Source organism: Schistocerca nitens, chromosome 1, assembly GCF_023898315.1.
Source record: "Schistocerca nitens isolate TAMUIC-IGC-003100 chromosome 1, iqSchNite1.1, whole genome shotgun sequence".
Classification (NCBI taxonomy): Eukaryota; Metazoa; Arthropoda; class Insecta; order Orthoptera; family Acrididae; genus Schistocerca; species Schistocerca nitens.
In genome coordinates this window covers 493,813,387-493,838,395 of record NC_064614.1, presented here as the reverse complement: position 1 = coordinate 493,838,395, position 25,009 = coordinate 493,813,387, and the positions used below count along the sequence as shown (strand labels likewise).

The following is a 25,009-nucleotide window of genomic DNA, read 5'->3' as shown; positions in this document are numbered from 1 at the left end:
ACTAACTTCTTCCACCACTTCTACCGTGCTATCCCTTCAGCTCCATGCCTCATACCTCTTCCCTAAACCCACTACCCACACAAGCAAAGATAACTCTTCACCTCGGGCACACTCGGGCCTTACTGACAGGAGATGAAAGTGGGCATGTATCTGTGAGATGCGCATTTGTGGGTGTTTAGATTTGTGTACATCTGATGGACTATGGTCTGATGGATGAATAATACGTAACAGTCTTTCAATGTGCCTGTCTGCCACTCTACACCTCCTTTTATGTCGAACAGGAATCTTTCCTTTTCATACTGTTGTTCCATCCTGGATTTCCATTATTTTATTGTTTTTCTTTCCTTATTAAAGTTTGGCATTGTGTGTGTATTGGATTTTGTACCTTATCGTAATTTACCTGTTGCAGCTGTTAGAACTGAGTTACTGTGTAGTTACTGTGTATTATAATGCCATTTTTCTTAAAATTAATTCTATCAATATTTATAAACCAGTTTAGAAAAACTTACATTGCATATTTAATTAGCAAATAATAATTGATACATTTATTTCAGTAAAAAAAAAACATCAATCTGTTTGTCTTACTTGTGATGTCAATATTAGTTCACTTGTTTTTCTTTTGTTGCAGCCGCTCACATACAGTGTTCTCTATAACAGTCCATATGAGAGAGAAAGCTGTTGACAGTGAGGAACTACTGAAAACGGGCAAATTAAATCTTGTTGATCTTGCTGGGAGTGAGAACATAGGCCGCTCAGGAGCAGTTGAGAAACGTGCCCGTGAGGCAGGCAATATCAACCAGTCTCTCTTAACTTTGGGGCGAGTTATAACTGCACTTGTCGAGAAAGCTCCACATATACCGTATCGAGAATCTAAGCTTACACGTTTGCTTCAGGATTCTCTTGGAGGCAGAACAAAAACATCGATAATAGCCACCATATCACCAGCTTCGTGCAACATTGAAGAAACATTGAGCACACTTGAATATGCCAACCGTGCAAAGAATATTCAGAACAGACCTGAAGTGAATGAAAAACTGTCTAAAGCACAGCTCATAAAGGTAAGGAATAAATTAAATATTTCGTGTAATATTCTGTCATTATAAATGCACTTGCTTGAAAATGGCATTGCTCATGCTGTGTGTGTGTGTGTGTGTGTGTGTGTGTGTGTGTGTGTGTGTGTGTGTGTGTGTGTGTGTGTCCTCTGTAAAAATATTTAGAACAGAAAATGTTTAAAGAAGATACAACTGACTAATCAAAGTGTAGGTGGCAGAGATAGCAGTTGATCTGTGCCTCATAGTCCTCTGCTTGGTAATTGTGTCCACTGCTTTGTTACCTAACAAAGGTATTCTTCTTTTAATCTTGATCCTCCCCTTTCATTATCGATTATATTAGGCAGGGTTGCCACAAATTCTGGGATTGGAGAATACCAGGGAATTTCAAATGTGTCGGGGGAAATATCAAGGAAATAGGGAAATAACCACAGGGAAAATATCATGTTTGTCTCAGTAGATGAAAGGGTTTGTTTACTGAGATCTAGTGCATTGTCGCTGGCAGGGCACAGCTGAGTACGTGTCCCACTCCCTCGTTCTTACTGCTTCCCCCCTTCCTACCTCTTCCCTCAGCTTGCAGTCAGTGCTGCCATCACTGTCTGCCAACAAGAGGCAGTGAGGCATGAGGAATGGTTTGTTTGGATCTGATCCTCAGATATTGTTGACATAGCAGCTGGAGATGGTGGCCATGTGTGCATGAGTTGTTTGAGTGACTGTGAATGTGTGTATGCTCTTGTTTTCTGACAAAGGCTATGGCCGAAAATTTAGTTGTGAGAGTGTGATTGTCTTTTCTGCATGCCTGTCTGCTGCTAGCGATCATCTTTATGGTGAGTTGCTACCTATCCTCATTACTATGATTCTCAGAGTATTTGCACAAGTTATCTGTTGCATGGATTAATCACTGCAGTCTCATTTCATCAACATGGTGTCTGTGATACGTGAACAGCTGGCCTCGCGAGTGGACTTCCATGACGTGCCAAAACCGCAGGCCATTTCTATGGGTATCTAACGGGTCAGGCCTGCAAATTTGAAGCCCTTCATTTCCCACTAATGTGCAAGCCCTGCACGTCGGATCTAGTCTCGCCGACCTGCCTGCAGGTTCGGTCTGTTTGTGTGTGGCATAATGCTGCGGATTTTGGTGATTTGTCCAAGGACCCCAGGACGGTGGTGCTCCCCGGCAGGCCAGAGGCCATGGGTGATGATTTCAGGAATTGCGACAGTCTCACTGCAAGTAAATTGTACAGTGCGGCGTTTTATAGACATTTTATTTATTATAGTACAGTTTGGAACTTCAAAAATAATTTATGTATTAAAAAGTATTGACGATAAGAAGAAAATTGTGGCAGTCGCTGCTGGTTTGTAAGCTATGTACTCATATATTTCTCAAAAGAAAAATCACACAATACCCGTAAAATAATAGACAAAACAGAATGACAAACATAGTAGAACCAACATTTTATTGGTGGGTCACCTATAGTGTTGGTTTTCATAACTCTACCCTGCCTTACATGCTTCTTTCAAGAGGCCTTCGTTTTTCTAGGGTTATTTCTGAAATCAATGAAGGTACTTCAGATCTGTCTTGTGGCTCTAAGGAAAAGTGTATTTTCATCGCCAAATGTTTCGTTTTATGGAAATAAAATAAGTGGTCTTAATGAAACACACATACCATTTGGATTGCTTACTCCATCTAAGAACAGTTCATTACAAAAGATGCTGATGTTGGTACTTACGATTTTTGCTCATATGGGGAGAAATATGGAAGTACTTACATTTTTTGTCAACTTGTGTCTTTACTTACTCTTGAGATTCCGAAATTTGTCAGGGAAAAATGCTAAAACTTCTCTGGAAACCAGGGACTTTCACCTGAGGAAACTTGTGGCAACCCTGTTAGGTGTTCCGTAAGATATGTTCTGGTGAAATGTTGTAACTGAATCAACTGCTTCACTAATAATCTGTCATCTTGATGTTGTTTATCAGCAGTTTTACCTTATTGAAGATTTATGGCCATATTCTTGTAGTTTCTTGAAGCTGTGAACCTACTATGCAGTGCCGCTGAGTGTATTGTGGGATCTCTTCGCCTTCTTACAAAGGGTCAAGGACTACAAGAGAGATCACGTTTTTGCCAGCTCACTACAAAATGATGTAACCATCTTTTTAGAGAACCCTTCTGTATTTAGTTACTCTCTTATTGAACATTTACAACATACGTGACTCCTCTTATAATTCAGGACAAAATTTCCAAAGCGAATCTTGGCTTCTTTCAACTGTTTGCCCTGGCATTTACATTGTCAACTGAGGTGCTTGCTCTGTACCTTCCAAAACACTGCCAAGCTGAGATGCCAAAATATAAACACCACCCTCGCAGCAGATGGAGATGCTTGGCAGCATCACATCGTGCCGATGTCCGGTGCTCATGCTTTTCCCATTGTCTGTGCGAATGAAAATCAAAGCACGCATATTGGAAACTTGTCTACTTGCTAATTAGCTAACTGGCTTTTGAATGTCTTTCATCTGACTGTGAGGGAGAGTGTAAACAATCTATTATATCACACTATGTCTGCAGTTTTTCTTATTTTAAACATTGTCAATATTGCACGTTATTTGTGTATTCATCGTAATACTCCAGTGTTAGTTATTCTTGCTGTCTGTCGAATGCCTCGATCTTCTTTGCTATTGTCATATTTACTGTCCATTATTCAGTCCAGATATAATACCTTATAAATTGAACTGTAAGGTTTAGGCCTAGACCTGTACTTTTTTCTTGAATTTTGTGTAAACATTACAGGTTTTTTCTATGCTATGTTATCTCTGTGCCTGAGCTCCAGTTTTCAGAGCCACTATCCAAGGTAATTAAACTTGTGTACACTTTTATATAAACAAGCCTTTAAACAGCAGATTTGCATTGGTGGAGGGCTCGATCTGTTGTGCGACAAGTGTAAACTGTCTTTTTTGTATTGATATTCGAACCTAGATTAATCATATTCTCCTCTGTTGACAAATTGTTAATCTAAATTATCTGTAATCGATACTGTCAGCATAGTTATGCTAGATTAACTGTCATTCAGGGTGGATCAGATCAGAAAGTGATTTTGAAAAGCCTGTAAAAAGATCAAATTATATAAAACTCTAATTTGAAACAATAACTCCAGTGAGATGAAATCCATTCAGGCATAGACAATTGTCCAAGTGCACCTGGAAATTATTCATTACATACTTGTGATACATGGGATGTGAAATACCTCATGTCATATTTGTTCTTTCAGTGATTAAACTGTTAGTGGTGGGTTATCCTGATCGGTTAGTCTCCAGGCAGCACAACAAGAAAAAGTCGCATGTTGTTAAGGGGAGTGAAATTGATCAAAAAGTGACATTTTCTGATTACTATCTCTTAATAATATTTGATCTCTCCTGAATAATTTGATGCATCAACTGTTAATTAATTCCAAATGGAAGCGTACTTTTATCATTTTAAAGTTATTAGTGCAAGTGTATAAAAAAAATCCGGCCTTTCTGCATTGACTTGCTATCTCTGGAACTGTTCAATCTACAAGGCTGTGGTTCTCAGATATTTCTTCCGTGAATTCATGTAACATGATTGGATGCACTGTTAAAACAGAAATGGCAGTATTTCACATTCGTCATGTGCATTTACTTTGTGGGTGTAGTGTTTTATAGGTGTTGAACTGTAAACATAGTGGTCTGGTGTACTATTACACGTTCTTTACCTCTTTTCAACATGATGAAAAGAAAGAGTTCTTTTAAGAAGCAATTTCCATGGGAATCGGCATATAACTGGATCTGAATCCAGAGCTGGTCCTGAAATAGATGTTTCATAGGCACATGAAAGGGCACACCTACTAGTGCTTCGAGGAGGAAACTTGGAAACTTCGAGGCCTTATTTATTGGCAAAGGAGGTCATGTAAATAGATGTTTTATTAGATTTAAGTGTGTTAGGACAAGTTTTACTAGATGCTGTATCATGTAAGGTTTTTGGTGGGCAAATCAGCATCTTTGAGGACACATGTGCAAGAACTGGACTAGCTAACAAACTTGTTCAATGTAAAGTTTGCAAGCTCTCTACATTATTTTGGACTTTTCGAAAGTGCAAGAATGACTTGTTTGAGAGCAATGTTTGATTTTGTGTGGAATGAGGTTCATAGGTAAAGGATTGAATACAGCTCAAGTATTATGTGCGACACTGAACTAGTCAAACGCACTAACCAGATCAAGTAAATACACTGAAGTAATTGGTGAATGTGTAAAATCTGTTGCTGTTGCTTCTATGAAAGCTGCTACTAGAGAAGCAGTAGAATTATATTACACTTATCTCTGGCAGTTAATGGTACATGGCAGAAGAGAGGCCACACATCTAAAAGTGCAGTTGCAACTGTCACTAGTGTAGACAAAGGTAAAATTGTAGCCATTGAAGTGCTAACTAAATACTGCCACAGTGTAAATCAGTTGACAATGAAACAGTGAAAATCATGAAACAAATTGTGCCAAGAATTACGAGGAACTAGTGGGGGGGGGATATGGAAGCTGCTGCAGGTGTTTCTATGTTCTGAAGCTTACAGCAGGAAAGAGGTGTGTGCTACAGTGATTACTTGGACGGGATGATTTGGAGGCCTTCATATCAGTCCTGGAAAGTCAACCTTATGGTGAAAAGAATATTTTTAAGATTGAATGTGTGGGCCACACTCGAAAATGGATGGGAACGTGCCTTCGAAAATTGAAGCTGATGAAAGGAAAAGAGAAGTTATTGGATGGAAATGCTCTAAATGTTAAAGGAAGACTTACAGACGAAAACAGTGATGAACTCCAGCACAATTATGGAATGGCAATAAGGAACAACACACATGACCTTCAAGGAATGAAAAGAGCAGTGTGGGCTACATTCTTCCAAAAATCATCCACTGTTGATGCATGGACCTTACCCATCTGGTGCTGATTCATGGTGCAAGTACCCCAAAACTCAGGTAGCAGGTACAGAGGAACAATTTAGGCACAAAAACAACATGCCTTCTGCAGTGATGGATGTAATTAAGCCAATATATAGTGTGTTACCTCATTCTGATCTTCTCTCCATGGTCGAATGCAAAACCCGAATGAGTCTTTCAGTAATGTCATTTGGACCCACATGCCAAAAAATGTCTTCGTAGACATTAAAACTCTATGCTTGGGTGTTTGATGCTGTGACAACATTTAATGATGACAATAAGGGATGAGTTAGGTTACTAGAGCAACTAGGTATCACTCCAGGAGCCAACACACTGCAAGCCTTCCAGCAAATGGATCGACTGGATCATGAAAGCGCAGTGTGCAGCAGAGGAAATGGCTAAAGCAGCAAAAAACAGGAAAAGAAGGAAGCTTCTAGGTTTGCAGAATGATCAAGTACATAATCCAGATAATGCTGATTATGGGCCTGGCTGTTTCTAGGAGCTGGCATGGCTCCATATGTGAGTTAATATTAAATAAAATGTTTAAATTTGATTTTGTCTCGGGAACTATTACAGATAATGTCTTACTTTAAACTATGTTCCCTCTTAGTACAGTGCACCTGCCGAGCCACATCTCAACTTGTAACGGTTTTTCCTTAGAGAAGGAACAGGGAACTTTTTAAAAAAATTGAAGTTAATTTTTGAAAAATCATGACTAATTAATTATTTGTCTGTATATTCTGATCCTGGTACAGTAATAAGAAAAGGAGTGGAACTATATACTTATGAAAAATTCCAGATCTCTAACTCTCGAAGGTTCTGAGTTAATGGGTCATCAATATTGCAAATTTAAAACTGTAGGTATAGGATGTACATACTCCCCTGAAGTCCAGTAAATGAGGTCATCTGATTTCCATTTACATATGTCACATGATTTGAAAGTAAGCATGAATGTTGTTATTGATTTTTCGTGCTGTGTGTAAAAGTTGCTCCATCTTGTTTAAAAGTAATGTCTCCTTGTTTACTTTGTACTGAGGAAATTGTATAGTAAATGTTTCCCAATGTGTCTGCGTGTGTCTGTGACTTCCTAGCACAATTTTCGGAAGGGAGTGTCCAATTATCCCTGATGAAAACACAGTGCAGTAGCTTTTGTGGAATGGAGATGTTGCTGAGTGCTGATGTCCAATATTCATGTCACTCCAGAACCTAAATTTTCACTTATTGATGTAACCTGACAAATGAAAATGGGCCTTGTCAATAATCCATTACTCTTGTCTGTTTTTTAGTCTTCTTTATTGTCACTGACGGTTTCACTACAATGTTTTTAACTTACTTTTTAATCGCACAGGCGGACACCAGTTGATATCGACTGATTTGAAAATGGGAGTGAAAAGCACGACATGTCTGCACATAAGAACTACCATTAGGGTGGAACATATTGACAGCATACGTGCAATGTGTTCACTCTTCCATTGCTATCTAATACCAATGTGGCAGGCAGATGGCCCCACCAGCTAAGGAAGATTCCCGTACCTTTGGAAAACACTCTTTACTCTTTCCACAATTACTTGTCATACAGGATACTGAAAAAACATTTCACAATTCATTACCGTCAGAAGGGGTGATGATGCTTGTCCCATCAATGGTATTTTCGATAAAGTCATGTGAGACCCACCTGAATGGTGAGCACGTCAAGGAGCACAGTGTTAGATTGCTGCGTTTGAGCTTGGTGTCACCATTCCCTGTAACTAGAAATCTTGGACATGCCACAGTGACCATCACATAGTATGGCGGTGGAATGTTGTGTGTTACAGGGAACAGGAATCTTGGCTTAACCACCTAGATTGCAAAGATGATACAAACTCCTATTAAAAAAGAAAAAACAATGTGCTGTGAGCTGAGATGATGGTCATGCTGTTGAGGTGGAACAGAGCAGACAACATGTGGGGAACCTGCTGCACCTCAGTTGTGTAACACTTGCTTTGGCATGTATGGCACTGTCTGGGCGGTCCCTTGTTTTCCTGTCTGCTCTTGGGACTGAGTCAGTACCCTCAGACATCTCTCATTTCAAGTCCCAATAGAATCGGTGTACCACTGGAGGATATAAACACCCAGCCTGACAAAGCAGTTTGTGTAGCCAGTCTTCCTGGCATGGATATTATTTATAGTTCTTATGTTTGTAGTAACTGAACACATGCTGCGAGACAGAAAGTGTGTTTAATAATTAACAGGAAAGAGGGCGGCTTTGAGAAAGTTTCGTCTTCTTACACTGAAAAGGGTGTAGATGGCATTGACACTTTAAAACCCTTAGGTTATTGAGAATTGGGACGCTCAGTGGAATCTTAAAGTTCCCTACAGCAGCAAATCTCCAGAAAATTAAATGCTTTGCGAAAATGCAGTTGAAATTGAGCTGTCAACACCGTGAACTACAGTAAAGGTGGTGTCGTGCAGAGATATTATTGATATTCCCAAAGAGGAACTGAACAATTAGTGGTCTCAATAAAACAGCATTGACATGCAGAATATAATGTAATGAGTAGATTTACATATACATGACTGCTCTGCAATTCACACTTAAGTTTCTGGAAGATGGTTCATCGAACCACTGTGACTGCTTCTCTAATGGTCCACTCTCGAAGAAGTTGCAAGGAAAATGTATACTTAAATCTTTCCGTGCAGACTCCAGTTTCTCTTATTGTATTATGATTATCATTTCTTACTGTGTAGGAGAAAGTTGGTGATTGGAATTTTGTGAAAAGCTGTGGTACCAATGAAAAATGCCTTAGTTTTAATGATTATCCCAACTGGCATATCATATTTGTGACACACTTTCTTCTATTTCGTGATAATGAGACGAGTGCCCTTCTTTGCACTTTCTCGATGGCTGTCGTCAATCCTGTCTGATAGAGATCCCATACCATACAGTGGTAGTCCAGAAGAAGACAGCTGGCCGGAGTGGCCGTGCAGTTCTAGGCGCTGTAGTCTGGAACCGGGCGACTGCTACGGTCGCAGGTTCGAATCCTGCCTCAGGCATGGATGTGTGTGATGTCCTTAGGTTAGTTAGGTTTAATTAGTTCTAAGTTATAGGCGACTGATGACCTCAGAAGTTAAGTCGCATAGTGCTCAGAGCCATTTGAACCAAATCCAGAAGACGACAGATGAGCATGGTGGTTCTGTTGCATCTTAAAATGTTCTGTCACTAAAACACAGTTTGTGCATTACTTTCCTTGCAACATTGTCTATGTGACCATTCCAAGTTATTTGTAATTGTAATCACTAAATATTTTATTGAATTGACAACCTTTATATTTGTGTGATTTATTGTGTAAGTGAAATTTGATTCCATTTAGTACTTAGTGGATGACTTCACACATTTAATTGTTCAGAGTAAGTTGTCACTTTCGCACCATGAAGACATTATGTCTAAAAAATTTTGCAAGTGGTTTTGTTCTTCTGATGAAGATACTAGACAGTAAATAACAGAATCACCTGCAAGCAATCTAAGAGAGTGACTCAGATTGTTCCTAAATCATTTATATAGATTATGAACAGCAGAACTCCTGTAATACTTCCTTGGGAATGCCAGATGCCACTGATGACTTTCCATCAGTTACTGCAAACTGTGACCGTTCTGACAGGATAAACATATACAGTTGCACAACTGATACCCCATAGACATGTAATTTGATCAGAAGTATCTTACGTGGTGTGATGTCAAAAGCCATCTGAAAATCTACAAATATGGAATAGATTTGAGATTCCCTGCCAATAGGACTCATTAATTCATGTTGGTGAAGAGGTAGCTGTGGTTCACAAGAACAATATTTTCTGAATATGTGCTGACTGTTTGTCAGTACATCATTTTCTTAGATGTAATTCATAATGTTTGAACACAATATATGTTCTACAGGGTGTATACACCACAGGACAACTAGAAAATTTGGGCATTTTTTCATCTGGGAATGTTTTAGGATTCCGTGAACTTTTCGTTGTTTTAGTTATAAGTTAAATTTCTGTAATTTTGACTGGTAAGAACTGATACTCTAAAACGTAATTTGACTTAAGCCTGCTACTGCAGAATAATACTGCAGCAAAATAAATAAACGAATGAATGAGAAATTAACACAAAAATAAAAGTTTAGTTCCAAAGAAAATGCACTATTCACAACAACAAAGCAGTGTACATACAAGAATGTGCCAACAGCAAAATGTGTTAAAGGGGTAAGGATGAAGACTATGTAATACATTGTAGCAGCAAACCGCATTTGATGAGCGTGAAGTCCCAACTGTTCACACTTATGATAAGTAGCATGAAAATATTGCAAATGGTGGTTTGAGAAGTGTTACTTTCAAAGTAAATTCCTTTTTACGCAAGATGAAGTATGTTACATTTCAGAATATGTGATGAATTTCCTAAATCGTGCAGAGTTTGACTCTTTCAGAACTTAACACTGAGGGCGAGCCACTTAGAAAAACTTCAGGCCCAGAAGACCAGCCAAATGTGCCTTCATTTAGAATATTACTGGTGCATTTGTGTTTGATTTGTCTTAAAGTGAACACAAGCTAAAAAAGACCAATCTTCAATGTTAATTTTTCGTATTTATTGTAGTTCTTACATAGATTACAAATTATGCAACAACAATGACAAAAAGTGTATTTATCCTTCAAAAAAAGGGCAAGATGAGTTGTTTAGCAGTTTCACATGTAACTGGATTTTCTGTGGAGTAGTTGAAGTGCTCATATTATCGCGTCATATTTTTTCGAATTTGTAGTTCACTACCAGGCCCTCGTAGCGCTACTAAGGCCTCTGTTTCTGTATCGTAGCATGGATGTCACACTTCTTATGGGTTAGTGTTCTGTGTTTGGAAGCTACTATGCTGTATTTGCTGAACTCATATTCATACTTTCGTAATACCAAAATCTGCAGTGTACATGTTGCCACACGTTAAAGATCTTTCCAAAATGTGTTTTTTGCTGGGAGTGTCGCGAAGCTCTACGCCAGTGTATAAAACTTTACCATTCAAAGGAAAGAAACTATTCCCCCCCCCCCCCCCCCCACCACCACCACCACCACCACCACCACCACCACCACACATATACACCCTGGTTTCAAAATCATACTGCAGATGGTGAACTGGTCAAATCAGATTCTTTCACTCTTACCTTCAGTAGCCCAACATTTCCAGAGCATATCAAGGCAGGTTTCCTTTGCTTAAATGCGTGATTTTATTTTGCCCAACCCAGTGTGATGTTTCGATTGCCAGTGCTTGGGAATGGCATGGCCACCCAGCTCCCATTTTTCACTACTTACTTCAAATGTCTATTCAAAAAGCCAGTGCCTCTACACAGACTGAAGCTGCTAATGGTGGTTCTACTACCTGCGTTTGTCAGTGCCGTTATTCTGGAGTCCATTGCTCTTCAAAGAAAATCAGTAAAGGACACAGCTGCCGATGGTGCAGAGTTTCTGGCATCTCAAAATGTAGACTACAACAAACAGCCAGCCCCCTTCATGATCTCTGTTTTAATAGACTTCCCCCACCTTATAGATCTTCACACTAAATATGGCCTGCCACCTTCCTTGTCCTTGGTGTTATCAGACGACCATCGCATGTTTGTCTGCCCTTGGTTTTCTTCCCGAAAATGGTTTAAGTCCTTGAATTTCCTTTAGGAACTGGAGCTCTCAGTTAGCACTGGCCTTGCCTTCTCAGCAGCCAGATTCTCCCTCCCCTTTTTTCCAAACCTTTTGCCTTGGTTTTGTGTGTGCGTGTGCGTGTGCGTGTGTGTGTGTGTGTGTGTGTTTTCATTTTCTATTTCGTTTCCCCTTTTCTTCTCTCTTTCAATGGTGGTGTTCCCGTTCTGTCATCATATTACGGTGTGAGTGTCGGGAAGAGTCAGTGGCGGTGCTGGTACCCAATGCGCACCAACCAATTCATCTCAGTACTGGAAAGTTGTTTGTGTACCACTGAAAATGAGAGATTCTTAAGAAATTGTGAGAAAACAAACTCTGAAGTTCATGATGCGCAGTTAACTCAGAATTGATGGAATCAAGAAATAACTGAAATTTGAGATTTTTTTCTTAATCATATACAGCTCTTGCAAACACTTTTTTTAAAAAATCCAGTAAAAAAAAAATTCAGACTGCCATTCACAATGTTGGCCTGGCGACTAAGGCATCTGGCTACAGAGCAGAGAAACTGTTGGATTTCCAAATAAATTTTGCAGTTTTTCCATTTGTGTTTTTTTTCTGTTTTGAAGTTGGTAGGGATTTCTATCCCTTAATGAGGTAGCAAAATTAGTGAGGAACGAACAACTTGGATTAATTAAGAACTGAAAATTTAATCATAGCTCTTTTACTCTGTTATGTGTTCTCAGTTTGCTTTGAATTACTAGATACATGGTACTTGTTGTATAAACATTCTAACAAGGGAACCTCCCCATCGCACCCCCCTCAGATTTAGTTATAATTTGGCACAGTTGATAGGCCTTGAAAAACTAAGCACAGATCAATCGAGAAAACGTGAAGTAGTTGTGTGGAACTATGAAAAAAAAAAGCAAAATATACAAACTGAGTAGTCCATGGGCAACATAGGCAACATCAAGGATGATGTGGGCACAGGAGCACCGTGGTTAGCGTGAGCAGCTGCGGAACAAGAGGTCTTTGGTTCAATTCTTCCCTCCGGTATAAAGTTTAAATTTTTATTTTCAGACAATTATCAGAGTTCGGGCACTCACACATAATTTCGCTTTCCAAAATTCCAGGACATGTTCAGATTTGCTTGGACATATGCAGGATTTGACGGTCTACACACGGAAAAATTTGAAAACGTTAAAAACATATGTTTTGACAGAGCACAGAGAAAACTGTGCGACTGTGAAACTGTTGCATTCATTTGTTGCAGTTTATGTGACACACTCTTACGTTTTCATCACTTTTTTTGGAGTGATTATCACAAGGTAGAAGAATTTTTTTACCCATTCGCCAAGTGTGCAAGTTAGGTGGGTCGACAACATATTCCTGACGTGTGACGCACATGCCGTCACCAGTGTCGTATAGAATAATCAGACGTGTTTTCCTGGATCAAATGTTTTCGGTTCCCATTGGAACATCCTTTTGTCTACTAATCGCACGGTTTTGCGGTGCGGTCGCAAAACACAGACACTAAACTTATCACAGTGAACAGAGACGTCAATGAACGAACGGACAGGTCATAACTTTGCAAAAATAAAGAAAGTAAACTTTTGGCTCGAGGGTAGACTTGAACCAAGGACCTCTCGGTCTGCAGCTGCTCACGCTAACCACGGGACCACCGCGCTCCTGAGCCCAGATCATCCTTGATGTTGCCCATGGACTACCCAGTTTGTATATTTTGCTTATTTTTTCATAGTTCCACACAACTTCTTCCTGTTTTCTCGACTGATTTGTGTTCAGTTTTTCAAGGCCTATCCACTGTGCCAAATTATAACTAAATCTGAGGGGGTTGCGATGGGGAGGTTCCCTTGTAAGCAGATTTATTGACAGTCCCAAGAACATCTAATGAATGCTGTCCTTGTGTAACTACATCATTCCTTCCAAGGGTTCTGCAGAAAACAGGCTTGGTTTAAATTTTTATATTTATTTATTTCGTGGTGAATTAATTTTGATGCATTCCATGCATACAGTTACACTGCCTGGAAAATTGGTCCTGCAATTTGATTATGAGTTATGCTGTGAGTTGTTATTAAATCTCCACAGTTGCAAAATTCCCATTGGGTTTTCCAGAAGCAGGTTCCAGTTTTTAACCCTCAGAATAATGTTTTTTAACTTGGTGTTGAAAATACTCATCACACAGCTGGCAAACAGGTGTGCAGTATTCCTTCTATCATGTCAGTCAGTTTTCCCTAGTCATTGCTGGCCGCTGTGGTGGAGCGGCTCTAGGTGCTTCAGTCCGTATCCCGAGGCTGCTACGGTAGCAGGTTTTCCTGCCTCGGACGTGTGTGTGTGTGTGTGTGTGTGTGTGTGTGTGTGTGTGTGTGTGTGTGTGTGTGTGTGTGTGTGTGATGTCCTTAGGTTAGTTGGGTTTAAGTAGTTCTAAGTCTAGGGGACTTAATGACATCAGATGTGAAGTCCCATAGTGATTACAGTCATTTGAACCATTTTCTGACTGTAGTCATCAATAAATTGCTGTCATATGTGATGATATAAGTTTGTCCACCCCAGCAGTCCAGTATCAGACAAAACTTACCAGCAACATATGGTTTTAAAATATTCTCAAGATAAGTTTTGTAAATTAAATTTGTCAATTTCCCAGATCTGGAGCAAGTAACGTTAATTGTCTTTGACAATTTTAATCTGCCAGGAAGATTCATTTGTTAACAATTGTCTGCTTATATACCCCAAGGACAAATTAATCATTAGTTTCTTGTAAGCACAGGAAAACTGGGCAAAGGCAATAATTCTGTAGGCGTTTTGATAAAATGTGGCACCATGTATGAATACATTATTATATGTATAATACCAACAGCAACAATGGTTCCTTTTATTTCCTTAACCGATAATGTGTGGCAAATGCTCATCGTCGCAACAGTCTTACTCGGAATTGTTTTCATATGGGTCTTAAAATTTTTATTCCTTACTAATGCAAGTCGTTTGAGAAATTTATTTGTATATCTTATCAACCCTTCTATTCATACTAATTTCGATATACAAAAGGAAAAAACTGCAGAATGCATCTTAGAATTGAACAAATTCTTCGCTTCACTGCCAGATGCCTTGATCATTAAGCCAGCAGCACTGCCATTAAACTGTTTATCTTACGGGTACATAAGTGGCAGCCAAATAAGTTTCTTTCCTCAGTTTCTACGAAAATGTATGTTCGCAGACCCCATATAGGCTGATGAAAAATGGTTGGTTTCAAATTATCTTCAGATTGTCAGTTTTTAATGGATAATGCATCATGAACTTGAGAGGTTGTTTCTTCAAAACCAGGGAGCTGTTGAGCCAAAATATCCTGAAGTCTTTCAGTTTAGGTTGTAAACAAGGGACGTGGGAAATAAGACACGAATCGGTTGACCATGCCTGAGGCTTTCCTGTTATGATGGAATATTTTTACAACCCCATTATGTATTTCCCATTCTGTGCAAGAACTAGCCTAATGAATAACTAAAGTATTTTTTCATTTATATGCAATATAATTTTAAAGATTATATTCAGCTTTAGTCCGCAGCTGTCATGTTAGTGGTGAGCAGTGATTCCAATACAGTACGCTTTATTTAGTCACAGAACATATCTTACAAGGAATTTACAATAAGTCAGATCAGATAACAACATTACACACAAAAAAGTTTTGCATCACTCCAGTTCCCAGAACTCCTGAAGGCAGACATTGACTAGATATTGTATCACAGACACAGTCCCTTTGACTGTTCAGAGATGTCATGGCCATCCACCCTCTTGAATCAAAGCCAGGTCACCAGGCCAGTAGTCAACACATCTTGCAGATGTGCCTCTTCATGAAAGCTGTGTGATAGTTGTTTGTTAGCTTCTGACATAGTTTGAATTCTTTGAGCAGATTGTTTGAGCAGTAGGTTCAGGTCCAATGGGCAAATTTAGTAACCAGTTATCAACCAAAAAGTGGGCCAGTATCATCTCCAGGAGAGAGGGAGAGAGAGAGAGAGAGAGAGAGAGAGAGAGAGAGAGAGAGAGAGGTGGCAGCTTCGATGTTGACCAAAGTGGTAGAGAGTTGTTCTGCAGTTAGTCTTGACCATCCCAACACTTTCTGTAAGCACCTCTTGATGGTGCCCTGCATCCCAGTAGAATGTAGAATATTATTTTGTTTCTTAGGAAGACTAACCACTCATGATGATGATGATGATGATGATGATGATGAGGCGATGCTTGAAATTTTTCGAGGACAGGATATTTAGTGGTCTTAACTGTATCATGATAGTGCAGTTATGCTAATTGTGTCTATGATTCAAAATAATCTCAAACATTTGTGGGCATGTGTGTCTGAGGTTCAAGGATAACAGCTAAATTCACACAGACGGCAGTCCGCCCCCAATGAGGATCCAACCAAAGTTGATGAGAAACAGAACAATGGAATGCTTATTGGTAAACTATGGGTAATTATTTTCCTTTAACCCATTAAGTACCAGTGTCCTATTTTGAGGACAGAGCACATATTTATTTATAAATACACAATAAATTATTAATTTGCAACTACTACTGTTCTACGTCATTTGTTGACGCTTTTTATAACAAATTTATGCTTACAGGAAATTAAAAGCAATAAATCCTACCATTAATTGATTATTGAATACTAAGGCACACTTCTCGTTATTACAGGTATTTACTTTATCGACAATTTAGTAGTACTTGAAATAAAATGTAGTACTTGAAATAATTGTGATTATCTAATAGTCAACAATGTTATTTAAACTACTTGCATTGTTAGCTCAATTGGAGTTATATTCATTGTTTTCCATTGTTATAAAATTTGGTGTACTCGAAATAGGACACTGGGACTTGGTGTTATCATTTCAGTTATTTGTATTGCTGCACGTTCGAATATGAAACTCTGCTACTGCTGATGTATTTTCTTTTTAGAACGTGGTAATTTTACCAGATTTTGTTGCTGAGTTAACTAACGACCCCTCTTTTATATATTGAATTACATTATGTTGCATCATCAGAGAATAACGAAGAAACTGTATTTAAAACTTCACTGCCAAGTACATCCCGAGTTTTCAGAAGTAAATCGAAGAAGAGACGTCTTACTGATGAGAAAGCAATTGGAAAAAAGACACCTACAGTTTATACAAAGCTGTCTCAAACTAGTGAGCATGACATCACCACAAAGAGAGAGGAATTGAAGGAACAACTTTCTTCCTTGACTCCGAAGGAGATGTTTGAAGAACTGGAACGAAAACATATGAGTTCATAGTGAAAGAAACTGTGAGATATGCAGTAAATATGAAGAATATGCAGGATTTTACCCTCACAGTTGAAGAAGTGAAGGTCTTTGTCAGATCTCTTCTTTTTGCTGGCTACCATAAGCTCCCTGCTGAGAAGCTATACTGGTCTGAGGATGAAGATGTTGGCATACCAGTTACAAAGACAGCTACGTCAAGGAATAAATATCAGAAGTTGAAAAATTGCTTCATTTTCAAAATAATGACTTAGCCAATGAAAACAAACATGATCGCGGATTCAAAACTAGACGTCTCCTGAAAATGATAAATGAATCTTTTCAAAAATTTGGAATATTTGAGGAAAATTTGTCAATTGACGAAATGATAGTCAAATACTATGGACGAAGTGGGCTGAAACAGTTTATCAGAGTCAAGCCTATTACACTCCTGGAAATTGAAATAAGAACACCTTGAATTCATTGTCCCAGGAAGGGGAAACTTTATTGACACATTCCTGGGGTCAGATACTTCACATGATCACACTGACAGAACCACAGGCACATAGACACAGGCAACAGAGCATGCACAATGTCGGCACTAGTACAGTGTATATCCACCTTTCGCAGCAATGCAGGCTGCTATTCTCCCATGGAGACGATCGTAGAGATGCTGGATGTAGTCCTGTGGAACGGCTTGCCATGCCATTTCCACCTGGCGCCTCAGTTGGACCAGCGTTCGTGCTGGACGTGCAGACCGCGTGAGACGACGCTTCATCCAGTCCCAAACATGCTCAATGGGGGACAGATCCGGAGATCTTGCTGGCCAGGGTAGTTGACTTACACCTTCTAGAGCACGTTGGGTGGCACGGGATACATGCGGACGTACATTGTCCTGTTGGAACAGCAAGTTCCCTTGCCGGTCTAGGAATGGCACAACGATGGGTTTGATGACGGTTTGGATGTACCGTGCACTATTCAGTGTCCACTCGACGATCACCAGTGGTGTACGGCCAGTGTAGGAGATCGCTCCTCACACCATGATGCCGGGTGTTGGCCCTGTGTGCCTCGGTCGTATGCAGTCCTGATTGTGGCGCTCACCTGCACGGCGCCAAACACGCATACGACCATCATTGGCACCAAGGCAGAAGCGACTCTCATCGCTGAAGACGACACGTCTCCATTCGTCCCTCCATTCACGCCTGTCGCGACACCACTGGAGGCGGGCTGCACGATGTTGGGGCGTGAGCGGAAGACGGCCTAACGGTGTGCGGGACCGTAGCCCAGCTTCATGGAGACGGTTGCGAATGGTCCTCGCCGATACCCCAGGAGCAACAGTGTCCCTAATTTGCTGGGAAGTGGCGGTGCGGTCCCCTACGGCACTGCGTAGGATCCTACGGTCTTGGCGTGCATCCGTGCGTCGCTGCGGTCCGGTCCCAGGTCGACGGGCACGTGCACCTTCCGCCGACCACTGGCGACAACATCGATGTACTGTGGAGACCTCACGCCCCACGAGTTCAGCAATTCGGCGGTACGTCCACCCGGCCTCCCGCATGCCCACTATATGCCCTCGCTCCAAGTCCGTCAACTGCACATACGGTTCACGTCCACGCTGTCGCGGCATGCTACCAGTGTTAAAGACTGCGATGGAGCTCCGTATGCCACGGCAAACTGGCTGATACTGACGGCGGCGGTGCACAAATGCTGCGCATCTAGCGCCATTCGACGGCCAACACCGCGGTTCCTGGTGTGTCCGCTGTGCCGTGCGTGTGATCATTGCTTGTACAGCCTTCTCGCAGTGTCCGGAGCAAGTATGGTGGGTCTGACACACCGGTGTCAATGTGTTCTTTTTTCCATTTCCAGGAGTGTAGATTTGGCTATAAGTTGTGGTCTCTTTGTGGAACAAGTGTTTCAAATTTGATTTATACTGTGGAAAGGATCCAGAAGATACTGCAAGGGTTGATCTACTATTGGGAGCACATATTTATTTATAAATATACAATAAATTGTTGTTGTTGTTGTTGTTGTTGTTGTTGTTGTTGTTGTCTTCAGTCCTGAGACTGGTTTGATGCAGCTCTCCTTGCTACTCTATCCTGTGCAAGCTTCTTCATCTCCCGGTACCTACTCCAACCTACATCCTTTTGAATCTGCTTAGTGTATCAATCTCTTGGTCTCCCTCTACGATTTTTACCCTCCACGCTGCCCTCCAGTACTAAATTGGTGATCCCTTGATGCCTCAGAACATGTCCTACCAACCGATCCTTTCTTCTAGTCAAGTTGTGCCACAAACTTCTCTTCTCCCCAATCCTATTCAATACCTCCTCCTTAGATATGTGATCTACCCATCTAATTCTCAGCATTCTTCTGTAGCACCACATTTCGAAAGCTTCTATTCTCTTCTTGTCCAAACTATTTATCATCAATGTTTCACTTCCATACATGGCTACACTCCATACAAACACTTTCAGAAATGACTTCCTGACATTTAAATCTATACTCGATGTTAAGAAATTTCTCTTCTTCAGAAATGCATTCCTTGCCATTGCCAGTCTACATTTTATATCCTCTCTACTTCGACCATCATCAGTTATTTTGGTCCCCAAATAGCAAAACTCCTTTACTACTTCAAGTGTCTCATTTCCTCATCTAATCTCCTCAGCATCACCCGAGTTAATTCGACTACATTCCATTATCCTCGTTTTGCTTTTGTTGATGTTCATCTTATATCCTCCTTTCAAGACACTGTCCATTCCGTTCAACTGCTCTTCCAAGTCCTTTTCTGTCTCTGACAGAATTACAATGTCATCGGCGAACCTCAAAATTTTTACTTCTTCTCCATGGATTTTAATACCTACTCCAAATTTTTCTTTTGTTTCTTTCACTGCTTGCTCAATATACAGATTGAATAACATCGGGAAGAGGCTACAACCCTGTCTCACTCCCTTCCCAACCACTGCTTCTTTCATACCCCTCGACTCTTATAACTGCCATCTGGTTTCTGTACAACTTGCAAATAGCCTTTAGCTCCCTGTATTTTACCCCTGCCACCTTCAGAATTATTAATTCACAAGAAATAAAAAGTTAAGATTTGAATACAGTTTAGTATGCTACATGATACTGTTATATCCCAGCGTCCTATTTTGAGGACGGTCATTATATCAGCATGTGTAAATATTCTTTGGCTATTTTTGTACTTATTGTGGTTCATACACTATGTACATTATAATTAAGGAATAAAAAATTTAATTTAAAGAAATTAATTTGGAAATTAATTTGGGACTTAATGGGTTAATAATCAGTACCAATTAAATTCTCAATGTGGATTTCTTCTTGGGAATCTGTCCGTGGATCTGCTAATTGCATTGCGTGAACAGGTATATTCGTAATATCCTTTGAAACTCTGTTGTGAGGTGTGAAGCAGTGGTCACTTTCATACTTGTTTAAAGAAGTCATAGAATTCGTCAACAATCCTCTAATTTTGAAATTAACAAGGCTGTGCCACCATGAGGAGTTAGCATGAGATGAAAATGTAGAGGAGTTAGCATGAGATGAAAATGTAGAGGAGTTAGCATGAGATGAAAATGTAGAGGAGTTAGCATGAGATGAAAATGTAGAGGAGTTAGCATGAGATGAAAATGTAGAGGAGTTAGCATGAGATGAAAATGTAGAGGAGTTAGCATGAGATGAAAATGTAGAGGAGTTAGCATGAGATGAAAATGTAGAGGAGTTAGCATGAGATGAAAATGTAGAGGAGTTAGCATGAGATGAAAATGTAGAGGAGTTAGCATGAGATGAAAATGTAGAGGAGTTAGCATGAGATGAAAATGTAGAGGAGTTAGCATGAGATGAAAATGTAGAGGAGTTAGCATGAGATGAAAATGTAGAGGAGTTAGCATGAGATGAAAATGTAGAGGAGTTAGCATGAGATGAAAATGTAGAGGAGTTAGCATGAGATGAAAATGTAGAGGAGTTAGCATGAGATGAAAATGTAGAGGAGTTAGCATGAGATGAAAATGTAGAGGAGTTAGCATGAGATGAAAATGTAAAAATACTAAGGTGTTGTAGGTTGGAGACAGACATTTTAAAATCTTCTATTAATGAGTTTCCTATGAGTGATGCAAGGATTCCTTGTTTAGCAGACATCAAGCAAGTTTACTTAGTCCTGTAGTTTCTATGATGTGCACGTGAGCTGTTTCCAAGAACGTGGAGCTTGGCATAGAAGTCATTCACTGTACCTTGTGATGCTTATTGCCTTTTGCTGTGGCTTTTTCAACTAACACAAAATGCCATAACCGAGCGAGGTGGCGTAGTGGTTAGTACACTGGACTCACATTCGGGAGGACGACGGTTCAATCCCGTCTCCAGCCATCCTGATTTAGGTTTTCCGTGATTTCCCTAAATCGTTTCAGGCAAATGCTGGGATGGTTCCTTTGAAAGGGCACGGCCGATTTCCTTCCCACTCCTTCCCTAACCCGAGCTTGCGCTCCGTCTCTAATGACCTCGTTGTCGACGGGACGTTAAACACTAACCACCACCACCACCACCACCACCACCACAAAATGCCATATCCTACTTTCCCAGTTTGAAAATTTACGTCCTGTGTTTTGACATAGAAAATACCATTTAGCAATTTTAAAGTTCTGTTTTCATTCAGTGGTGTCAGTAGTTTTAGGACATTCTTGGGCCAGATGGGCACATTCTTCGCAAAAGATGCAAAATAGACCGTAATTTTTATGCCTTTGTGTAATCTTAATATCTGATTAGCACAAACCTGGAGGGCAATTGTTGCTGTGGGAGCCCAAGTTGGTTTCGGTTTTGCAGAGGATCTTCCCCAAATGTCAGTATTGACCTGTTCACCAATGTCTATACGACTGAGTGCCTGTTGGCCCAGCATTGGCATCATTTCTGTGAAATGAGAACAATGGTCTATTATGGTCAGCACAAGACTTGTATCTGCTGGTGGTGGGTCGAATGGTCCTAATACGTCCAACTCTCAGGAGCTCATTCATTTGCTGGCTATGGGCTTGGTAAATTCAGGGTTCCTGAGCTGGGGCTGGTTATTGCCACCAGTCCTTTGTCACCATAAGCTCTGGGCAGGGATCTTGGCTTGATCACCTGATTGTGAAGATAGTAAAACCTCTATAAATAAGTCCCTAATCTCAACGTCTGCTGTTTGCTGATGGTACACTGGGCAGAGGTGGTGGAACAATCATTAGCAGGCAACCCCTGGGGAATCTGCTGCACCTAGGCATGTGAGTCTGTCTGGCTGGACTCTTTATTTCCCTTGCTGCATGTGGGATCGAGCTGGAACCTGTGAAATTAAATTCTTGAACCCACTCGCCTTTCTGCTCTGGGAATTACATGCTATTGAAGGTAAAGATGTGAAGGAATCGGATTTGTACAAGATCTCCAGCCACCCTTTTCAGTATATTTTGTACATCAGTGATCCCTTCTCAGACTTGCACACCTTTGAATTCCTCTTTGGCCAAAAACAGGCGGTAGATGTTCAGACCCTGTTGATGTCATTCGAACTGACTGCTCTGCTACTTCTGCTTCAGAGCCAGTGGAATACAAAATCTGCCCTGGGCAACCATCTTGCCACAAGTCTTAACATCAACCTGTTGCGGGCCACCTGCCGTTGCGGAAAGACATGAAAGTGCAGTTCCCATGATAAATGTCTTCCACACTACAGTGGATCATGAATTGGTTCAGGAGTCATGGAGAAATTGGTACTCATGGCACACACACACACACAACCTGTGCTTGTGTTCACAAGAAACACATTTTAAAGCCAGTGACGTCCCTGTGCTAAGGGTCTGTAACCTCAATTGAAAGGATGACCTGACTGGGGAAAGAGCCGAGGGAGGGATTGCTGCCTTTGTCAATAACACACAGCATTCCTCTGTTGTCTCCTTGGTTACTGATCTACAAGCAGTAACTGTTGCAATTCATATGGGTCAGTTCACTGGACTTACCTCTGTAGGATGCGATAGACTTAGAAGCTCTCAAAGACCTTATTGAACGGCTCCTCTGCCCATTTATCATAAAGGGTGATACCAATGCCTATAATGTATTATGGGTCTTGAATTATCTTGGAAAACCTCCTAGTGTCTCAGGTGGTTGCTGTCATTTCTCGGCTGCTGTTGGGTCATCCTCAGCCATCAACCACCCTTTCTACTTTCCAGCCCTTGCAGACTCAGCTCTGTAGGAAGCAACTGAAAACCTTCATTCCAGCGACCACTGCCAGCTGTGGATCCACCTATCTAATAGAGCATTATTTAAACAGAAGACACCGAAATGGTCAGCAGGGCTAACTGGACGCTGTTCAGCCATCTGGCTCTGTTTTGAACACTGAACAGCATTCAGAAATAAGTGGACCACATCACATGAGTAATCCATCGTGCAGCCGACTTATCCGTCCCCAAGTCCTCGGTTCTTTGTAGGAGGCAGTGTGTACATTGGTGGACTGACGAGTGCTGCTCAGCAATCTGGGACAAGGGTGTAGCTCTTCAATGGTTTGAATATACTGCCCAACACCAGACAACCACACAGCTTTGAGTCATGAGAGTTAAGGCTCGCTGCGAAATTAACGAGAGCAAGTGATCCTGGACTCTATCAACCACTCTACCTGTTGTACAAAAGTATGAGAAGCCATCAGAAGTATATCCAGTAGACACAGTTGTTCACCAATAGCAGCAGTGTTGAAACAGAAGTGTCTCCAAACAATGTCTGGAGACATCGCTCAATGGCAGAGCATTTTGCAAGAACTGTTGCCAGTGCAAGTCGGGATCCAGCATTTCACTGCTATTGTGAGACTGTAGAGAAGGAAGTAAGTTGGATTTCAGATCCAACAGTTCTGAGTCTTACAACTGCTTTTTCTCCATGTGGGAGCTGGAATCGACACTTTGAGACTAGTGATACTGCTTCCAGTCATGACCAAATCTGGTAATGCATGCTCAGACATTTGCCAACAACGTCTAAGGAAATCCTCTCTAGTGGTTTTAGTTTGGTATGGCAGGCAAGTCACCTCCCAACATGTGGAGAGGCAATTTTGATACCTCTCCGTAAACCAAAAAAGGACTACTCTTGTCTCAGAAGTTATTGGAACATCGCTTTAACGAGCTGTCAGAAAGACCTTGGGACAAATGTTTAACCATCGTCTCATCTGATTGTTAGTCCATGCAGCTCCTTAGCCATTCTGTGGGGATTCTGGAGATTTCGGTCCACTGTCAACAACCTGACCCTGCTAGGGGCTGCTATTCAGCAGGCTTTCCTGTGTAAACATTACTGTCTCAGTATATTCTTTGACATCAGTAAGATGTGCAAGACACAGTATTCTAGAGCAACTCCATTAGAGGGCCTTTTGTGCCCATCTTTGTACCATCCTTCCTGTCAAAGCAGGTTTTTGGATCCCGAGTTGGTGACAAGCTGTCAGATTGTTTTTTCAGCAGCGGAATGGTGTCCCTCAGGGCAGTGTTTTAAGTGTTACCCTCTTTTTCATACCCATAAACAGTATCATGTGTATAGTAAGCAGTCCTGTACACTGCTCCTTATTTGTGAACAATTTTGGTGTTTTCTGTCCCTTCTGTGCTGCAACAGTGGCTTATCAGTTAAACTTATAGTTTAGAGGATAGAGGATTGGGGTACAAAGGTGGGTTTTCAGTTTTCTGCAGATAAATATGTGTGTGTTCATTTTAATAGTTCTCACTGTATTTTTATTTTACCTGGCTTGCATACCAGGGACACCATTCTATACTTTAAAAACTCAGTGAGGTTTCTGAGCCTAATTTTTTGCTCCAAATTGTCTAGGTCACCAAACCTGGGACACCTGAAAGCCAGAACCCAGAAGGCACTCAGTGTCATGAGGTGCCTTAGCCACAGGTCTTGGGAACAGACAAGGGTGCATCTGCTCTGTTTTATAGGGCTGTTGTATGTTTGCAGCAAGGCTGTGGATGCACAGTGTATGCATATGAGATAGGTGTTCTTACTGGAAGGTCATTGACATTATCCACTATGAGGGGATTAGCCTGGTCACAGGCGATTATATGACCAGCCCCATACCCAGTGCCAGTGCTGAGACTGGGGAGCCACCACTCACCATCTGGTGGTAGCTCCTCATAGTGTGCCAAGTGTGTAA

At 40.8% G+C, this 25,009-nt stretch overlaps 1 protein-coding gene across 1 annotated transcript in view; it reads left to right on the top strand.

The window, feature by feature from the left end:
* LOC126252652 (kinesin-like protein KIF11-A) overlaps positions 1-25,009 on the top strand; it is a 226,820-nt gene that overhangs the window by 83,170 nt on the left and 118,641 nt on the right. Inside the window, exon 6 of the mRNA XM_049953558.1 lies at positions 629-1,058. Coding sequence (XP_049809515.1) covers positions 629-1,058 — 430 coding nt within the window. The remainder of the gene's footprint in view (positions 1-628; positions 1,059-25,009) is intronic.